We start from the raw sequence: 18,826 nt of genomic DNA, 5'->3' as shown, positions 1-18,826 counted from the left end.
GGGGAGAGGTTACAGGGTGTCACAGAATATAAATATCTAGGACTGCACCTTAGTTTCAAAAGATTGAGATTTTTTTTCCAATCATTTCCATTATTTTGGTTTTTGTGATGGAAAAACAAATGGAAATGAAAATAAAAGGGCTTTGGTGTAAATGACAGCAGATAAAAATAATACGAAGTTCAGTGATACAGAATATATGTCTCTTGTTTTTGGTGCTACAACTATCCAAAAAAAAGTGTAATATCAGAGAGTGATCTGTAGGTGGCGACAAAAACAGCTTTCAGTAGGAGTTTATTTACCTGCGCTAAAGAGCGTGCACAACCGGATTAAGGGATTTACTGTAATTTATTTTATAAATTAAGGGATTTTTGCCCTGACAATAAAAGCTTCTGTTCACGTGTGAGCCGTAAAATAATTGAGGACAAGTTGGCTTTAAGTGCAACACACAAAAAATATCCATTAAACTCCATTTTATTTCATTTATATTATAATTAATCCACATATCTATTTCTTGGGCTGAAATATTGACTGTATATATGATTATTTTATTATTCTGCATTATTTTCTATTGTGCATTATTCATCCTGATATTTTTGCACGATTTTATTTTTTGTGATTTTTTTTTTTTGCATTATGTTCTGTTTTTTTTTAAACATTACATTATTTAATAGTGATAGTAATAATAATAATAATCTTTATTTATATAGCTCCTTTCAAACAAGAAATGCAAAGTGCTTTACAAGATAAACGTGATGGACATAATATAGATAAGGTAATTCAATATAAAAGGACATTAAAAACAGTTTAAAACATGGATTAACTGATTCATAAAATCACAGAGTTGTAAAACTATAATTCATGTAATATAAGGCCTCTGTTCTCAGTAGTCCTGTATTAATATCATTTTTTAATGTGTATTTTTTATTACTTACACATAGATTTTTCTGTGCTCTAGCCTCTCTGAGTACAAGTAAGGATTTAAGCTAAATTGGGCATCAATATCACATTTATTTGTCTCTTCCTTTCTATTTGTGCACACTGACCTGTGCATTTATTTGTATTTTGACACTCCTCAACATATTGTTTTGTCTTGCTCATTTATTCACCCACTTATTTAAGTACCCATCTTTTCATCTCTCCCTCCTCTCTGTTCATTTCTCCTCCCTGAAACATTTATTTTGAAAAACAAGAAAAGGACCTGTACTCTTCACAGTATCCGTTGACGTCATCAAGGTGTTTTTCCCGATCGGGCAGGTGACTCACCTTTGCTCTTACTCGCTCCCCCGCACAAACACACACTCACACACACTCACATACGCCGGGGCGCAATGAGTTAAGGATGTGAGTCAGGCGGATTTCTGTGGAAGAAAATCAGGAACTTCACACTGACGAGAAACTTTTCATGTCGTAACGGGAAGTGATTTGAATGTGCTTCTGATGAAGGGTTTTACTGGTCTGATCCCGGCCTGTCGGTGCTGAGAGGGACGCCGGAGTTTTGCGGTTGTTGGTCGGACAGTTTGAAGGCCTGGAAACATGCTGGTTGGTGGTGCGTTCACGGTCCTGCTCTTTCTCATCAGTAGAGTTTCTGCTGGGAATGGTGAGTAGATACACTCAATTATAATACACTACATATTAGCTTTTGTAGCTGCTACAGTATGACCCTAAAATTAAATTATTACATTTGTTTTGTGTACGTGTAGTGTCTATACATGCTTCTGTTTAACTAGAACACTTAAAAATATATCAGACTTGAATTAAATGACGAATATGAAGTAAAAAGTCCCTTTCACTGTCACAAAGTCAACATTACATTACTTTGACCTCCTGTGATTGTCACTGTTGATGTTTTCTGTTCACTAAAATAATACAAAAAAGGGAGTAAACTTCAAATTTAACACATAAATGTGTGTACATCATTAGTTAAGAATAGTTAAATTGTTATTTGTGCTCAGTGGTTGTTTTTTTATTTTAACTGAGTCCTTTATTTAAACAGAAGATGTGTTATCAGTGGTGACAGAATGACTCAGATCGTATACAAGTAAAGTAAACGTACAAGTAAAAGTCCTGCAAGTACATACATACACACACACACACACACACACACAGTCATCATTCAGAGTTGATGCATTAATGTGTTTGTCGCTGTAACGTTGCAGCTGGTGGAGGTGGAGCTTGTTTTAATGATTTAATAAGCTGCTGGGTAGCTTGTGGATTTCCCCCTCAGGGATCAATAAAGTTTTATCTGAACATATAATAATGCATCATAATTTGGAGTGCTTTGTAGCTTAGTGGGTAAAGTGCGTGTGGGCCGCGGGTTCGAGTCCAGCCTGTGGCCCTTTGCTGCATGCCATCCCCCCCTCTGTCTCTCCCCCTTTCACACTTATACTGCCCAAAAAAAGCCCATAAAGATAATGTAATAATACAACATTATTTATTGGTTGATCATAATTTGTATCAGGGGTGGACCACAAAGCAAGGTTAGTGTCTTAGCGAGGTATGTTGAGCCTAAAGCCTGAGTTTTCCGTCCTACAGAAGTGGCTCTCTTTTAACCTGTCTACATCACCATGGTAACTCATGCTGCAGACCTAACCTGAGGCCTGCAGTACGAAGCCTTTTCACCTTGAGCCTAGTTCACATTACACGATTTTCACCGCGATTTTGGCGTCGCAGAGGATCGTGAGAGCCACCTTGGGTCGGAGGTGAGTCGGCAGATAGTCTGCCACGACGAGTCCTCATGTGTGAACAAGCCTACGAGCAAGTCGCCCCCTCGTCTGTGACTAGGACTGGATATCTGGCATGCTAGAAAACTGGAGAAGTGTGACACGACTGACAAAGAGCATCAGTCAATGAGAGGCGGGATACGTCCCACGTCAGCACGCAGGACGACAGAAGAAATGTGAGGACAAGCCGCAGGGTTGCCAGGTCCGCTTATTAGCCGCGACTTTGGGCTTGTTTCTAAAGTGGAGTTGCTTATGTGGGTTTGCTCTCTAAACGTCACCTTCCTCTATATATATTTTTCTAATAAGTTATTTAAACACATGATAGTCGCTGTTTCCATAGCCCTGGTTGCTTGTTTCTCTCCCAAGATCTGGCAACACTCACAAGCCGGCAAGCAACAACAACAATGGCGGCGTCCACAGGATCACAGGGAGCCAGGAAATCTTTAAGTTATCTGGCTTGACTAACCTTAACATTGGTAGTTTGGATAACAGGTGCTACAACGCAGGTTATTAACCAGTTCAGTCAACTCTGGGTTTTCCTATCCAGCCATGGGTGTTAATTACGAGTGACATCATCAGAGCCATGAATGAAGGCTGCCTCATATGATTTGAGATTAAAGGAACTGAAAGTGTCTGCGACTGCGAGACAGTAAAATGTCAGTGGCATGTAATATAAACGATACTCTGAAATCTTATAAGGGGCCTCTCTAGTGTAGTGGTTAGAGCACTCGTCCAGGGCTCGAGTCTGGCTAGGGTCAACCTTCAGCAAAGGCATGCGGTCGCAAGAGATTCCCAGCTCCAAATCAAACAGGTTCAGGTTCCCCTCAGGATAAGAAGTAACTCCAGAGTCTGTGCCAAGTCCTCAAAGAGGACACATCTCAAGCCCATTGTAGACGGGAGGTTCCAGACGTAAAAGCAGATCCATTCACTCTGTAATCTTAAATACTATCCAAAAGTTACAGGGATCAACACTTAAGTTACAGGGAACACAGAGCTATGGGCCTGTGTGACGTAAGTGTAGAGTATTTTTTGGTATTTAGTTGGCTGACGATGAATATGTCATAAAACACTTTGAAGTAACACCAGACCGTTTCTGTTACCGACCAACTGATGAGGTCTGACCCAAATGTTGCATTTAAAATGACGGCAGACGATTAACAGTGTGTGGATTATTTTACAAATAAAATATCTGTTTTATCCTCGTTCTCATCACACAGGTGTCTGATGTTATTTTGAGCTGCAGTGATGAATCAGAGTGTAAAATATCAACACTGTACTATCATGGCTGACTTAAAATCACATGTTTAGTGTGTAAACAGTCTCTGTGTTTGTTAGAAGCTCTGTTTTAAAACCAGTGGATATAGAGCCCTGGAACAATGAAATGATTCTGCTGACCTATAACAATATATTGACTTACTTTTTTTTCCCTGGGACTCTGGACTTGAGTTCATGGATACCTTTTTGTTCAGTGATCTGATTGGTCAGAGGTCAGAGTTGACAGGCAGTGATACAATACCCTGAAGTTTACCTGCGTGATTTATCCCGATAAAAAAGAAACCAGCTTCATAGTACTGAAAAGCCAGCGTTAACCCTGAAGTTACCTCCCTAACTCCAAATCCTGCTTCATAGTACAGGCCTCTGGTTGGGACCAGATTATGTTCTGAGTTTTGGCTTGAAATTGGCTAAAAATCACCTTTCACTGATGCTTTGAGTTGCGTCACTCTGTATTAAATATCAATGTATCATCGGTACAGACTGTCAGATGAAGAAATATGTCATAAATGCACTTTATCCAACTTGTTGCAGCGTAACCACAAAAACAGAATAACGGTTATTCTATTTCTGCGGCTGCAACTATACATACACGCCCCCATAGGAACCTACAGTCCATCAGTGATGCTGAAATTCTGAGTAATGTATTTTATTTGCAAGGTTTTTGTTGCTCTCACTGCTCTCAGGTCCATTTGCCCACGCTGGCTCTAAAAGAAGTCGCTCTCCTTAAAACACAGCACTTTGGACTCTTAGGAACTTGTGAAGGACATTTATCATCGTTGTTAATGATTTATAGATGTTATGAACTACATTTCTTGATTGATTCATCTGATAATTGGTAGATGACCCAAAAATGAAAGGAATTGTTGGAACTAAAGTTTTGGGTGTTATGTGTTTTGTAGAAAATTGTGTTTTTGTGGCGACTTTTAGTGAGATTTAAGTGATACTGTGGAGAATATAAAATGTTTCGGCACTGTTATAAATGTGCTCAAGGTCCAGGCTGCATCGAATGTTTATGGCTGTTTTATGATCAGCTTAATAAGTAGCCAGACAGACTTTCTGTATCCTGAGAGCTGGTGCTTTATCATTATCGTCATAGGGTATTTTTTCATTTAACATCGTGAGTCAAGAGTCGAGCAGTTATTTCCTTCTTCATTCATTTTAAGATGAGTCTCCCTGGAGTTTCCTGTCTTTTTTTGTGGTTTCCTGGTGGTCAGACTTCTGTGTAGATGTGGTTTCATGATGAGAAAGTGTAAATTTGGCAACAGTTTCTGTTCCTTCTGATTTTCCCATTGAGTGCTTTGTTATTTATCCCAGTGACACAACTGACCACTTCCCTTTCACACTGCCATGATCCATTCCTTAAACTTTCCAAATCATATCATGACATTCTGAAATTTTCTGAACACCTTAATGTCAGTGTGTTCGCAGACTGCATTGAAAAAAAAACAGGGTGATGTCCTGATTTGCCTGCTTTATATCTGATCAAATTAATCATCAGTGATGTATAAATTTCAGATAACAAATGACTGATACCTGCTCACAGCGGGCATATACCTGTATTTCATAGAAAACCGATTGCTCACCTTTAATCACATGCCTTTGGAATTTATTTATAGAAATTAAGTGGGGCGTCGGTGGCTTAGTGGATAGAGCAGGCGCCCCATGTATGAGGCTGTTGCTGGAGTGGCCTGGGTTTGACTCCAGCCTGTGGCACTTTGCTGCATGTCACTCCCTCTCTCTCTCTCCCCCCTTCACACTTGTCTGTCGTATCCATTAAAGGCTAAAAATGCCCCAAAAATATCTTTAAAAAAAAAAAAAAAAAGAAAGAAATTAAGTATACAGTGGACGCTCCAGCACAGCATATGGCCAAAAGTACGTGGACATTTTACACATATTTTTTGGGCCATTCCAAACTGACTCACTTCTGACCTCTCAGTTTATGTCATCACTTTTCTTTAAAACATTCATGTGAAAACTTCTAAATTCATGGGAAATTGCAAAATCCTAGTTGTGAACTTTTAAAGTTTGGCCTCAAAGCTAAAGTTCATCACTTCTGCGATTCTTTGTGATTGTAATCAGAGCATTACCAGCTGCTTATATTTTTTCACTGGATCAGGTTGAAATTTGTAATGAACATCCAAGAAACCCAAAAAGCCCAGACACCCCAAACCAACATCAAAGAACTAGCGGCCACAAAAGCCAACTATTGCGTCACCTCATGTCACCTATGTCTTGGCGAGGTGCGTACAACTGAGGAGAAAAAGGGGACTGAGTGTACAGGGCCCTCGTGTGGGGAGTCCCATAACAGGAAGATGCTGCACCATTCTGACTTCAGACCCTTTTTCTCGGGTTGGTCAATGGTGCAATCTCTTTCAGCTGCCTCAAAAACTGTGCATAGCGTTAGTTCAGGCAGGACGTGATGTCAAGCTCAGCTCACATCCCAGCTACATTAGCTGATCTCAAACAGCCTTATCAACTGATGGAGCAGCTGATTGATGGAAGGGAGGTACTGCTGAAAGCATATCACGGCAAGCTCAAGCCTAACAAGCAACAACAGACAGACTTATTGACCTCAGTGTAACATTACTTAACACTAACACAATGTAGTGTCCAGCTTAACACTTGTAAATGTAACTAAACATCCCCTCTTCTTTATGCACCTTGACATACTCTGGTGGTAACTCAATTCACACATGGTCTTGTTGAGAGAATCATGTGGCAGAGCTTTGAAGCTGAACTCAAAAGACGCCTTCCTTAATCCATTTCTGCTCACAGAGGTTTGTTTCTGCTCGCCATCCATAATGTTACTGCTGCGTCGCTTCCTGATTTCCCAAACTGCGGGGTGGGCCGAGGGCCATAATTACAGAACATACGTGCATTAATCGGCATCAAAAAATGTGTAGCATTAAAAGGAATTTGCATTAACTCGTTATTAACGTGTTTACTTTGACAACCCTACTTTCTATATTTGAAATGTTTAAACAGAACACACAGGTTTCATATTGTGATACACACCGATCAACCAAAGCATTAAAACCACTGACAGATGACATGAACAGTGTTGACCATCTCGTTACAATGCCATGCTCTGCTGGGAAATCTTTGGTCCTGGCATTCATGTGGATGCAACTTGAAGCACTTCAGTCATCCAGACACTTGCGGACCAAGTTCCCCCCTGACGGCAGTAACCCTTCTCGATGGCAGTGCAGAACATGCACCCTGCCTCACCACAGAAACTACTCAGAAAGGGCACGAGGAGTGTGACAAAGAGTGCAAGGCATCGACCTGGCCTCCAAAGCCCCCAGATCCCAATCTGATCGAGCATCCGTGGGACATGCCAGTACCCCACCTCACAACCGACAGGTCTCAAAGGATCCACTGCCAGTGCCCCGGTATCAGACTCCACAGGACGTCCCTTGAAGTCCAGTGTCCATGCCTTGACGTCAGAGCAGAATCCGATCCAAAATGGCCCCACAGTTCACTTTCTTCGGGACATTCCTGAACAGTTTATACAGTGTGACATTGCGCATTGTTCTGCTTGGTGGGCCACTGTCATCAAGAAGTGCCGTGGCCATGAGAGGGGTGTACTAGGTCCGCAGCAGTGTTTGGGTGGGTGCTATGTGTCAAGCAGCATCCACATGAATGCCAGGACCAAAGGTTTCCCTGCAGAACATTGTATTGTAACAAGATGATCAATATTATTCACTTCACCTGCCACAAGTTTTAATGTTTTGGGTGATTGGTGTGTATATGGAATTGAAGTGCAATGTAGCCAACAGACAATAGGTTGTTATTAGCGATGGTCTTTACAGAAACGTTTAGCTCCCTGCTTCCCCTCCCTGCTAATTAAGATTTTGTGAAATGAGGAGGTGATCTGAAGACAACGCCTCATTTCAACTTCACATATCAGCTGTTCCTTGTCCATTGTGGAGATGTCAAAGCGAGTGATAGGAACAAGTAGAAATAGGGCTGTGTCGCCTGCGGCCAGTTTGAATGTGCCAGCAGAAAACAATGCGGTCAAACTGACGCTTGCTCGCATTGTACTCACGTAGGCCTCAGTGTGAGAGCAAATAAAACAAATGGCTTAAAGGATTCAAAATAGGAGCAGCAGTAGTCGACAAACCACGAGAGCTCAGGTGGAATGCTGAAGAGCAACCAGAATGGTACTCTGTTATTGTACTTCTGCTTCCTTATAGGTGTCAGCCACCTGTCACCATAGTGCTGGCATGTTGTAGGACAAAAGGCTGAAGTATTAAAGCTGTGTTACTGGATTTTTTGTTTTTGGCAGGCTGCAGTCTCACACACCCTCCCCTGGCTAATATGATGGTTAAAAAAAGTGTTCTTTCATAGTTGATCTGTAGCAGTGCAGGACAGGTGTTGCATCTGCACAGATATGATCTTGTGTAGCTCTGTCAGCGTGGGGAATGTTGATACAACTTACTGGAAAATAAGTGACATACTCATCACAGTTTTGTTTCTTTCCCATGAGTTTCTTCACCACAAGTGATTCTGAATGCTTACTGGTGCACTGCAAATTTGGGGGGAAATAGGGTTACATTTGTTTGTCCCATCAGGAGGTAAATAAATTGACACTAATCTCATTTCTGTGCATTCAGTGGAGACGTTGGTGTTTAGCTTGACCCATTCAGATCCAATGGACAAACAAGTTAGCTACGGTTAGCTAGCAGCTAACTGGTACCATGGTGGTCAACTTTACAGCTCTCATTTAGTCTGTGCAAAAGTGCCTTAAGAAAAAGGACATGAGGTCATTGCAATCAAAAGACACTCAGTTTCCAGTTAATTAGGAACACCTGACTAAAATAATTGTAGTAACAGAAACTCATGAAGGTTATAATGAATCTCTAAAAAGTTAACTTTTCATGATGTCAGAGGAACAGCCCTGTGTCCAGCTTTGTGACGATGCATTATCCAGCTGATCTTTCCTCTTTTCTTACTTGCAGTTCTACCTCCAACAAATGTGACCCTGAGCTGCACCAATCTCAACGTCACAGTCAGTTGGAAGTACCGGGAACGGCAACCACAAACCAGCTTCCGGGTACACATTACAGGATCTGCTGGGTGAGACTCTACGACTGTAAACCTGTAAAAACATAACTTTGGCAGATTTGGCAGATGAGTAATAAACAAAAAAACAAATCCAAATATTGCAAGGACTTTAGTGGAATCAAGGATACATAATAAAAAAGTTAATTGACTATCAATGAAAAAGATTTAAAGAATGGGAGAATTTAAAAGATGAACCGCAGAGGGAATAAAAGATGTTGAATCTGGTTACTTTTACAAGCAGGTAAAGCGTAATGACGCCCTGACGGCAACAGAGAAAATTCACCCGCAAGAACATGTCCAGAAGAAGCTTAAACAGTTGTGGCTTTCTGGAGGATTTTTTGGTCACAAAAACCGGTGCTTTAATTAGTTTGAGTTACACATGTAATTAAATGCTTGCACCTTTATTTGTCGGCAGCCAAAATGTTATGTACACGGTGCAAGACTAAAGTACCCAAGCTCAGTCAGTCTCATCTAGAAAACAAGTGGTCAGAAATTATTAATAATTTGTGGAAAATACTGTGTTTTCCATCAGAGGCTTATCTGATATGATTTAAGAATGTGTTTTGATTAAAACTGCTCATCAATACATGAACCTATTAAAGGTAAAATGATCAATCTTCTTCTGTATTGTTTAAAACTGGTAACACTAGCCTGTTTTTTTTTGTTTCTGGATGCTGTTTTTTGGCTGCTGATCTGAATCAGTAAAATGAAGATTAATCAGTTGCATTTTTGCTCATATTTAAGGGATTATGAGACCGAAACCACGGACCATCAGTACGATCTGAGCCACTTCGTCTGGCAATCTGAAGAGCGCTACTTGGCCTTCCATTACGTCACTGTAACAGCCATAGAGGGCGGCAACCAGTCCAAATCAGTACATTCTGAAACGTTCACCTTTAACAAGTTCAATTATCCTCAGAAAAGATGTAAGTAATATGTTAAGTGATGCATTATGTTTATGTTTGTTAGTTCGCTGTGACCCACTACAGGGTTAGAAGAGTTAGAAGATGTTTGAGTTATGAAGAGAAATTACTTTTCCAAGTTTCTCCTGCAGAGATAAAACTTAAATTTCTCTTCACAGGTGCATTGGATTTCCCTCCTGCGGATCTGAATGAGAATGATTCTGGGGCCACAGTCAGTTTTGTGAATCCCCTCTACTTCTACAGAGAACTGAAGGAGGCTGACAAACCGAATACTGTCACCTTTATATACAATGTCTTTTCAGATGTAAGTACAACAGAGTTTATAGACTTTACCACAGGATGCACTGCATGTGGATGATGTTATAGCTCCAATGTGTAGGATTTAGGGGGATGTATTGGCAGAAATGGAATATGATGTTCTCTTTAGTGTATAATCACCTGAAAATTAGAATTGTTGTGTTTTCAGTGCCTCAGTATGAGCCGTTTTTATCATCATAGGGAGCAGGTCCATATCCATGGAGATCACCATGTTGCACCGCCATGCTTCTGCAGTAGCCCAGAGCAGACAAACCAATATAACCAATATTTTCCAGCCCTGGAAATTTCTGCTTGATCGAGGCAGTTTTAATTTAATAAGAACGAGGGATTTGTTAAAATAGATATGACATTTCTGCCTCCAACCTAAAACAGTGGAGTTCAAATGCTGTATTCATTACTGTAATAATATGCAAATAATAATAATTTTCTATGTTTTATGACTTTTAGGGAGCCTTGAAGTCGGGACCTGCTGAGTGCACAGCGGCACATGAACACTGCAAACATGATGTCTCATTTCTTGAGGGTGTGGAGAAGTGCGTCAACTTGAGTGGATGGCTGAATGCCGGGAATAATGTTGGTGGGGTGGTGTTCAGAGAGAGCGGTCGCATTTGTCTCAGTGAATCAACTGGTGAGTCTGAACTGGGCAGATTTATAGTATATTGCATCAGAAAAATCAGAAAGAACAGGACAGTTGTGTTTTTCTACTTCTTTGTTTGATGCTTCTGGTGTACAAGTATTGAATGGGACAGCTGTCACATAAAATAAAAATAAACCAAGCATATGTTCGTTACATGCACATAAACAGTTTGAGGGGCAGCCAGAGGAGTTTCTAGGATTTGAGGACATTGGGCGCTTAACCCAGGCTCTAGGGAAGATTTACGCACTTGTTGCTCTCTATTTTAGGTGCACCGCACAATCTAATACATATAGGCTGACATTCAAGATTAGATGCCTGCTGCTTACGCTTTGGAACCTGGTCACTACCTTTTTATAAAGTCACGACCTCACCTGAGGGCTGTGCCCAGGAGCGTCCCAAACACAGTAAAATAAGAAGGAAATAAGAAACTCCAGGTTCTTCTGTTCGTTTTACACAGCGTCCCAGCTTTTTTGGAATGGGGGTTGTATTTTTTGCACGAACGAGCACTGAGGATTTTGTGCCCCATCTCTTATACTGGTAGTGCATCAGGGCCTGTACACATGGATGTAACCGCCTGGAAAACGCAAGGTTCAGCGCTGTGTGCTACTCTTGTGCTTACTTTGTGCCAGCTTTAAAGAGCGCATAGGCAGATTGCGTCTAAGATTGCTAAGCCATCATAACCAGTACTGTAGCATAACCTTCTTAGCAGAAATCTTGAGAGCTGATCTTCTTCCAGACGTTTTTTAAATAGTGTCCGTTGGACACATTTAAAGCTCTGGGTAGGGATGCACTGATATCAACAGACAACAAACTTCTCCGTATTTCTCACGACTGATATTTATGGAGGAAAGGGAGAGAGATATCTGTCGGCTGGGACTGGTTGTTCCTCTTCACATGACGTGGTGAACACTGCTGCTTTCCAAAAGTTGAACTCTGGGTGTGTTTGTAAATCCAATCTGACGCTCTACACTAAAATGAGGACACCGTTGTTTGAAGAAATGGAGCATTCTGTTTCTACATTAATTAACAAACTGTTCACTCCATTTGGCACTCTGGGTGCTCTGTCTCCCCAGACAGAGCACCCAGAGCACCCTCTGTCACTACGGTCCAGTTGTGCCAAAGTGCACTCCGGCACTTGGAGTGAGTACCAACGCACCCTCCGTTCATGTCAGAGCGCTTCCATCTAGCCCTGAAAAACAGGCGCTAAGGAACACTTGCGCATCGTGATGATGCCGCTCTCACTTTTGAGCATGCCTTCCGCTCATCTATATTGAAAACAAGAGATTTGAGGGTGCAAAAAACGCGGAATGTGCACAGGCCCTTAGGGAGGCATGATTACCACAAACCAAAACTTATCTCACATACATGCATGAAACTTTTTAACCTCTAAAACTTTGTTTTTTGTTTAATTGCAGAGCTCCATGCTGTAGCGCTTACTGTAATGCTGTTCGTCCTCGCCATCTTAATCAGTGGCATAATAATTATCATCTATAAGGCAAATGCCTGGACAATGAAGATACCCAGTTTACCCAAACTTCTGGTAAGGAGTTAAATTATGAGAAACCAATTTATGTGAATTATGTTGCTTCAGCTGTTTTTAAACCCTTTCTCTGTGTCTGTCTTTTTGTCACAAAGATCTCAGAGCCGCACCCCAGGGAATGGGACATGTATGCTCATATGTCCCACGAACACTTCAGTCAGGCGATTGTCAGCCAGCCCTGCAAGAACCCGTCAGTCAGCTCTGAAGAGGAGAACCATCTCATGGAGAACCTGGACAGCAGCACCGGCTCCGGTTTCCAGCATGATGAGTTCTACATGGAGGGAGGACGTTCAGAGGGATACGGGAGAGGTGATGACTCTGAAAACAGCTCAGTGAAATCAGAGACTGATTCGACTGGTTTGGAGGAGGAGGATGAGGAAGAGTTGGAGGAGGTGTCGGTGTCACCCTACGACTGCCCACACACTCTGCAGGTGGACATGGGTGATGGAGACATGGTCACAGGTTATAGCAAGAGGTAAAGGAGGACTTGATCTGGGATTGAAGTTTGTTTCATGACGGTTTTAACTCACCCAGGACCGTCCTCACATGTTCGTACCTCGGGTGCACTACAGAGCCTAAACAAGTGCACTCAGGGAGGTGGTGCTCAAGAGATGCTCATACCTTCTTGTTTCTGACTGCTGTGATCAAAACGCATTGACCTACATGTTTGAGGATATCGTCGGTTTGCCTTGTTGCTGCATTTGGAGGTAATCAGATGAATCAAAACAGAAAAAGCCCAATTTTCTACAAAACAAAGAAGATGAAAAAAATACTCCTGCCTGTCATGCATTTTAAAGAAGCCTTTCATGAACATGAAACCTCAGCTACATTTATAACCTTTTTAACTTTTATTTTATGGGAAGAAACTGTAGTTAACGCTGCTGTTTTAATCTGCTAAACAAACCGGTGATCTTCCAGTCACTTGCCAGCTGTTTTCTGTCTGGCTGCAGAGGTATACAGCTCTATCTTTTACCCTCAGCCATCTCTGCTCCTGCGGCATTTTATCAGATGCAGCAGTGCAGACCAGTTGCTTCAAAACACCATCCGGAAATTTTTCATCTCAAAGAAAACACGCTTCAAAAGAAGAACAAGTTGTACGAGTGCTTTCTGTTGTCTTTAAGTATCGGCTGAAACTTGTTGTATGTGTGGCTGTTATTCATGAAGGGAAGGAGCTCCATTTTTTTATCTTCATCGGCATGTATGGTTTTGTTTTGTTTTTAAAGGAAAGTTCACCCAAATGGCACACAAAAAAGCATTGTCTCACTTTCATCAAGTGGTATTTAAAGGTTGTCTTTAAGTATCGGCTGAAACTTGTTGTATGTGTGGCTGTTTTTCATGAAGGGAAGGAGCTCCATTTTTTTATCTTCATCAGCATGTATGGTTTTGTTTTGTTTTTAAAGGAAAGTTCACCCAAATGGCACACAAAAAAGCATTGTCATGGTATACCAGGGTATTTAGAAATATGATAATATGATTTTTAATACTGTCAAAAATACAGACACTCATCTTTCTATTGTCCTCATATGAATGAGACGATGAACTGAGGATTTTTTGTAAGTAGTGCACATCATATGCCACCTAAGGTCAGTCTGGTGGGACAGGCAGCTGAGCTGACAAACATGGCGACTGCAAGTGGTGGGGATAACATAACAGGACTGTAACAGCTGCAACAGCATCGTCCAGATGTATAATAATAACTAGACCTGATCGGTCAAGGGGAATTGCTCGCTAGGATGGATTTCTATGTAAAGTTTTCAAATTGTTGGAAATTCAAAAGGATGTGACATCATGCACACTGCCGAGTGCCTTGACTCGTGAGCTCCACTACAGTGCTAACACTGTGCAATAGTAGCTGACATAAGTTAGAAAAGGAGTCCACTAACATCAACAAATGACCAGCATCCACCACAGCACAGAGTCAAACATGCTGTGTTTTCGTGATATAAATTTTGCAGCGGTGGCCCGGCAGAGACGAACCTTTACTTGCACTTGCGCTGGCTGAATTTGAGCTGCTACAGGAGGTGACTGAAGGTCCGTCTCCGGAGCTGCCGTCGGCTCTCCTCCCGGCGAAGTTGTCTCCGAGTAGTGGGGTTGAGTTGGAGGGACCATGTGGTGCGCTCGCTAATTCTTGTTTCATTTGTGGTCTAACAAACAGTAAATTCATCAAATTCAGTTCCCCTCGATGCAGAAAAACCACGTTAATAACGTGAAATATGTGGGTATATTGCAATAATGTGCTAACACAGATGAATTGCTAGCTTGGTAATGTAGCAAAATACTGTCTAGAGTGATTAACATGATCCAATTCATCCAGATTCCCGGGGCTGGTTAGCAAATTACTTAGATAACGTCACACAGCAGCCAACAACAGATCCATGCAGTGAAGATAAGTTACATATAGCTGGGCGGTCTATTACCTAACCAGAACCCAAGGTTAGCCAGCTAGCTGTATATTAACATTAGCTGATTAAGTCATTTGTTAACAGAGAGCTAGTTAAAATCATGGAGTCAGTGGTCCAAATGAGATAAACAGATTTGGCCGATGCCCAAATGCTCGCTTGGGGGCTCGCTGGCCACCGGAGTTATTAATAACAACGATTTTCTTCAAGTTACATACAGAACCTTTAATCATGTGGATAGGTCTGGTCGTATATTTGGTGTAATATTCCTGCTATTGTCACAGTAAACAAGGGTGAATTGAATCCGTTTTTAGAATCAGTGGTCCACAAATGATAATCCACAGAACCAACTGTCACAGGGACTTTTTCTTTGGTAGAAAGTAGTTCTAATGAAAAATATTTATGGCAAAGATCTGTGGATTGTTCACCGCAAATGTGGAAACCTATTTATGCAAAGAGATGTTGAGTCTTTTAAAGTCATTTTGAGCATTTGAACTCCAAATATTAACCTTTAAGTACCACTACAGGTAAATAAGAAAATATGTTTTCTGGCGTTTGGGTAAAAGACTCGTCCTGGATGTTCCGAGCAAGCTTGAGTGTTTCGTTTTGAATGTTGTTAAACTGAGCACCTCATACAGTCTGGACTTTCCACTCCTGGCAGCAGATTGACATGCATTATAAATATCTTTCAGTCATATTGTTATGTGCCACACCTAATTTCTCGTCACTGAGCTACAGTTAACGCTCAGTGTTTCCATTCTGTTATTGAGCAACCTGGGACCTGCCTAACTGGTTCTGTGTAGGCGATGTGTGGGAGTGTTTCTCTTGTTCGAGATGATTGGTTTTGTTTACAGTAATTCAGGGTTTTTTCTATTTTATTTTTTATTGTGGCAAATTTAACCTTGTTAATAAATTCTATTTTACAATAATCTGTTAGATGTATGTGAATTCAATTAAGTTTTTTGTTTTTTAACTGGACAGAAAAGTTCCCTTCCTCCACTTCACCTGATGCCCGTTTGCATGACAGGGAAAAACAACATGTTGCTTTGCCAAAGATTTCCTGCTCTGATCTGGCGTCAGCCTGAAGTTTAAATAAATACGTGTGTGATAGATAATCATCAGCTCACCTGTGGGGACAAGTGCAGTTTGATAAGATCAACATGAAAACTCACAAAAAATACTTTTAAATGTTTTTAATAAAGAGACATAAATATTATTAATATTCTCCTTTGTTAACTCCAAATTTAAATAAGTGTTTAAAGGGCTGGGTGTCGATGGACAGTTATAGATACAAATCCTGATATGGCAAACTTCTGCACAAATACCAAAACTATTTTTCAATGTCTTTTTTTTTAAAGAAAAACATTTTCCAACAAATTCCTTTTTTTTCCCCATCTAAAAAAAGGAGCCACAGCTCTTCAACGTTAAAAGAATTGTTTATTATTTTGGGAGGTATGCTTTCTGGCAGAGAGTTGGATGTGAAGATACTGCTCTTATAATAAATATGAAGTTACATCAGCGGCCAAATTATTTTAGCAGAAAGACTGGAGACAGTAGCCACTTTAACACATCCGATTCAAGGCGGAAATATTGTGCAGTGATGCCGCCTCATCGTGCTGTATCTAAGGTACGATCATGGAATGGGGGAACTGAATGATCTCACAATTAAGCCACCATGCGAGGTAGTAACAGCGCTAAAACAATGTCGGTATAAACAGGACAGCCTGCAGGACAGGGGTCCGTTTCACAAAACAGGTTCAACAAACTCTGAGTCAAATCCTGAACTCTGAGTTGATCTACTCTGAGATAGGAAACTCTGAGTTTCCGATTCCAGAACAGCTGATTTGAATCAGTTTAATCAACTCGGAGTAGTTTCACCTGGAGTTAAGCGCGTGCACCACAACTATAAAAAGCCAGCATCAATTGAGCTCCGATTCGACGAGTCACCATGGCAACGGGGAAGAGGAGGGCTGCGTTTTTCACCCCACTAGAATAAGAAATCTTAATGCGCTCATACGGCGAGTTTGCACACGTTTTCAAAAAGAAGTGCAACACCGCTGCAGCTGCAAAAGAGAGGGAGACGGCGTAAGAGAATGCATAAGTTTAAATGCAGTCCTTTGCAATCACAATAATATTACAGGGGAAAACTGCTTGAATGGTAGCCTATTAATTTATTTCATTTAGGCCTAGGTGCAATCCCGCGGGGGAGAAGCGCACTTGGCAGCAGTTTAGGATGAAATATAAAAACATTGTTCAAACAGGTAAGACCTCGGTATAATCTCATGGGGGTACCTCATTTTGATCATGTTTTAGCCTACATTGTAAAGCAAATATTAAGTGGCTGTTTGACTGTGCAGTTGTTGTATCCCCAACATAATGCTGTTTTCACACACATAAATGTCTTCTCATCTATACTATGTTCTGTTAAATAATTAAGCCTATTTAAACTAACACAGACTTCTACTCAGCCAACAGAAAGAAGGCAGATGCCTGTAAAACGAGCACACTTTTCTGACCGCCCTGCATACATGTACAGTTGCCTTACTCAAGTGCTCAGCGTCTCCGACATTGTACAAAAAACTTCCATTTGCAAAGAAACGCAGCGCAACACACAATATCTGCTGGGATGTGAGAGCATGACTACAATTGGTAATGTTGCAAATGTAAGGACGGATTAGGTTGTGTATGTAGATGATGGACTGTGACTTGAAACAGTACCGCTCAAAAAGATAATTGTGTGGAAATGCTAGAACATCTATGCGCGGTCTGATAACCATCTCCCGACGAATATTTAATTCTCTGCGTCTTCATTCACGGGATCGTTATCTAAAGGACATGCCATGTTAGTGAAAAAAGTCGCCACCTACTGTGCCTAATGGACTTCTAATACTGACTCTGATTTTTTAAATGATTTTTTTTAATGACAGACGGCAGAACTAGGCTACGCCAAAACTCGCCTGCTGACTGAATGAATGAGGAAATCAAATGGAGTGTGTGGCTCTGAAAGAGGGCGGAGACAGAGAGAAACTCGAGGTTCATTGAGAAAAACCTGGTCCCGACCAGGTTAGGTTCACAGAGTCTGTTACTACGGTAACTGACCGAGAGCTTACGTTACCTCTCTCTCTGAAACAGGCTAGAGTTACCCCTCTTTCTCTGGTTTCAGTTACCTCCCTTTTTGAAACAGAAAACTCATTGTTTCCCTCATTTCAGGGTTAACAGACTCTGAGTTTTCACTAAACCTGCTTTGTGAAACGGACCCCAGGTGTGACATTTTGATGGCATGTTATGCCTGTGACCCACCACAGGAGATTTAAAAGGTAGCTGTTAGCAGTTAGCGGCTAACTCAAAGAAGAACAGCAGCTGTAAACATTCACAAATTGGGAAATGAATGACATTCGGGAGCTCCTTATCCTCCAAACAGAGAACCAGATCAGCTGCTATATAACAGGGATGGTAAATGGTTGTTATTGTTTATAAATCGCTGCTAACATCTATATTTTATGTCACACTCCATGTCACACCTCTTTTTATTCTGCGATGCCAGCATGCTGTCCATAATCGCACACCAGAGCAGAATGATGCCGCCGTCGTTTGGTTCTGTATAAAAATGCAAAGGCGGCGTAAAGAAGGGATCTCTGTGTAAAAAGGGCTACGGTGAAACAGCTTACCTCGCTCTGCCCAACAGTAACAAAATCCACCGTCACCTCTAAATCTTACTGATTAACATGTTCTATCTCAGGTTGCAGGTGGCAATGTGCCAGACTGTTTCCTTCTTTCTTTCAGAGCAAGGAAATGGTTTGTAACCCCGGTAACACAGCAGTTTGTTGTTTTTACACCTGTTTCTGTACTGTTGTAACAATTATATGAGGTGTTCATTATTGAGCTGTAGGAGCCGCCAGACTAACTGTACCTCACCTGTTTCTAGTCTTTGTGCTCAGCTAAGTTAG

The 18,826-nt window shown here is 41.2% G+C and overlaps 1 protein-coding gene across 1 annotated transcript; it reads left to right on the top strand.

The window, feature by feature from the left end:
* Window positions 1-1,270: 1,270 nt before the first annotated feature.
* On the top strand, window positions 1,271-15,808 carry ifngr1 (interferon gamma receptor 1). Its single transcript, XM_078166488.1, has 7 exons — window positions 1,271-1,597; window positions 8,957-9,074; window positions 9,807-9,988; window positions 10,144-10,289; window positions 10,751-10,931; window positions 12,356-12,480; window positions 12,576-15,808. The coding sequence occupies exons 1-7, from the start codon at window positions 1,534-1,536 to the stop codon at window positions 12,957-12,959; spliced, it is 1,200 nt and encodes a 399-aa protein (XP_078022614.1). The 5' UTR covers window positions 1,271-1,533; the 3' UTR covers window positions 12,960-15,808.
* The last annotated feature ends 3,018 nt before the right edge of the window (window positions 15,809-18,826 follow it).

Source organism: Epinephelus lanceolatus, chromosome 3 (assembly GCF_041903045.1).
Source record: "Epinephelus lanceolatus isolate andai-2023 chromosome 3, ASM4190304v1, whole genome shotgun sequence".
NCBI classification, from domain to species: Eukaryota; Metazoa; Chordata; class Actinopteri; order Perciformes; family Serranidae; genus Epinephelus; species Epinephelus lanceolatus.
Note: the sequence above shows the minus strand (reverse complement) of the source record. Positions and strands in the feature narration are given on the sequence as shown.

What these genes read in the sequence shown, in the direction of transcription:
- ifngr1 (XM_078166488.1), top strand. Translation starts at nt 1,534, where the DNA reads ATGCTGGTTGGTGGTGCGTTCACGGTCCTGCTCTTTCTCATCAGTAGA. An exon ending in CAATTATCCTCAGAAAAGAT is followed by an intron (nt 9,989 to 10,143) that starts GTAAGTAATATG and finishes TTCTCTTCACAG; the next exon opens with GTGCATTGGATTTCCCTCCT. An exon ending in TTGTCTCAGTGAATCAACTG is followed by an intron (nt 10,932 to 12,355) that starts GTGAGTCTGAAC and finishes GTTTAATTGCAG; the next exon opens with AGCTCCATGCTGTAGCGCTT.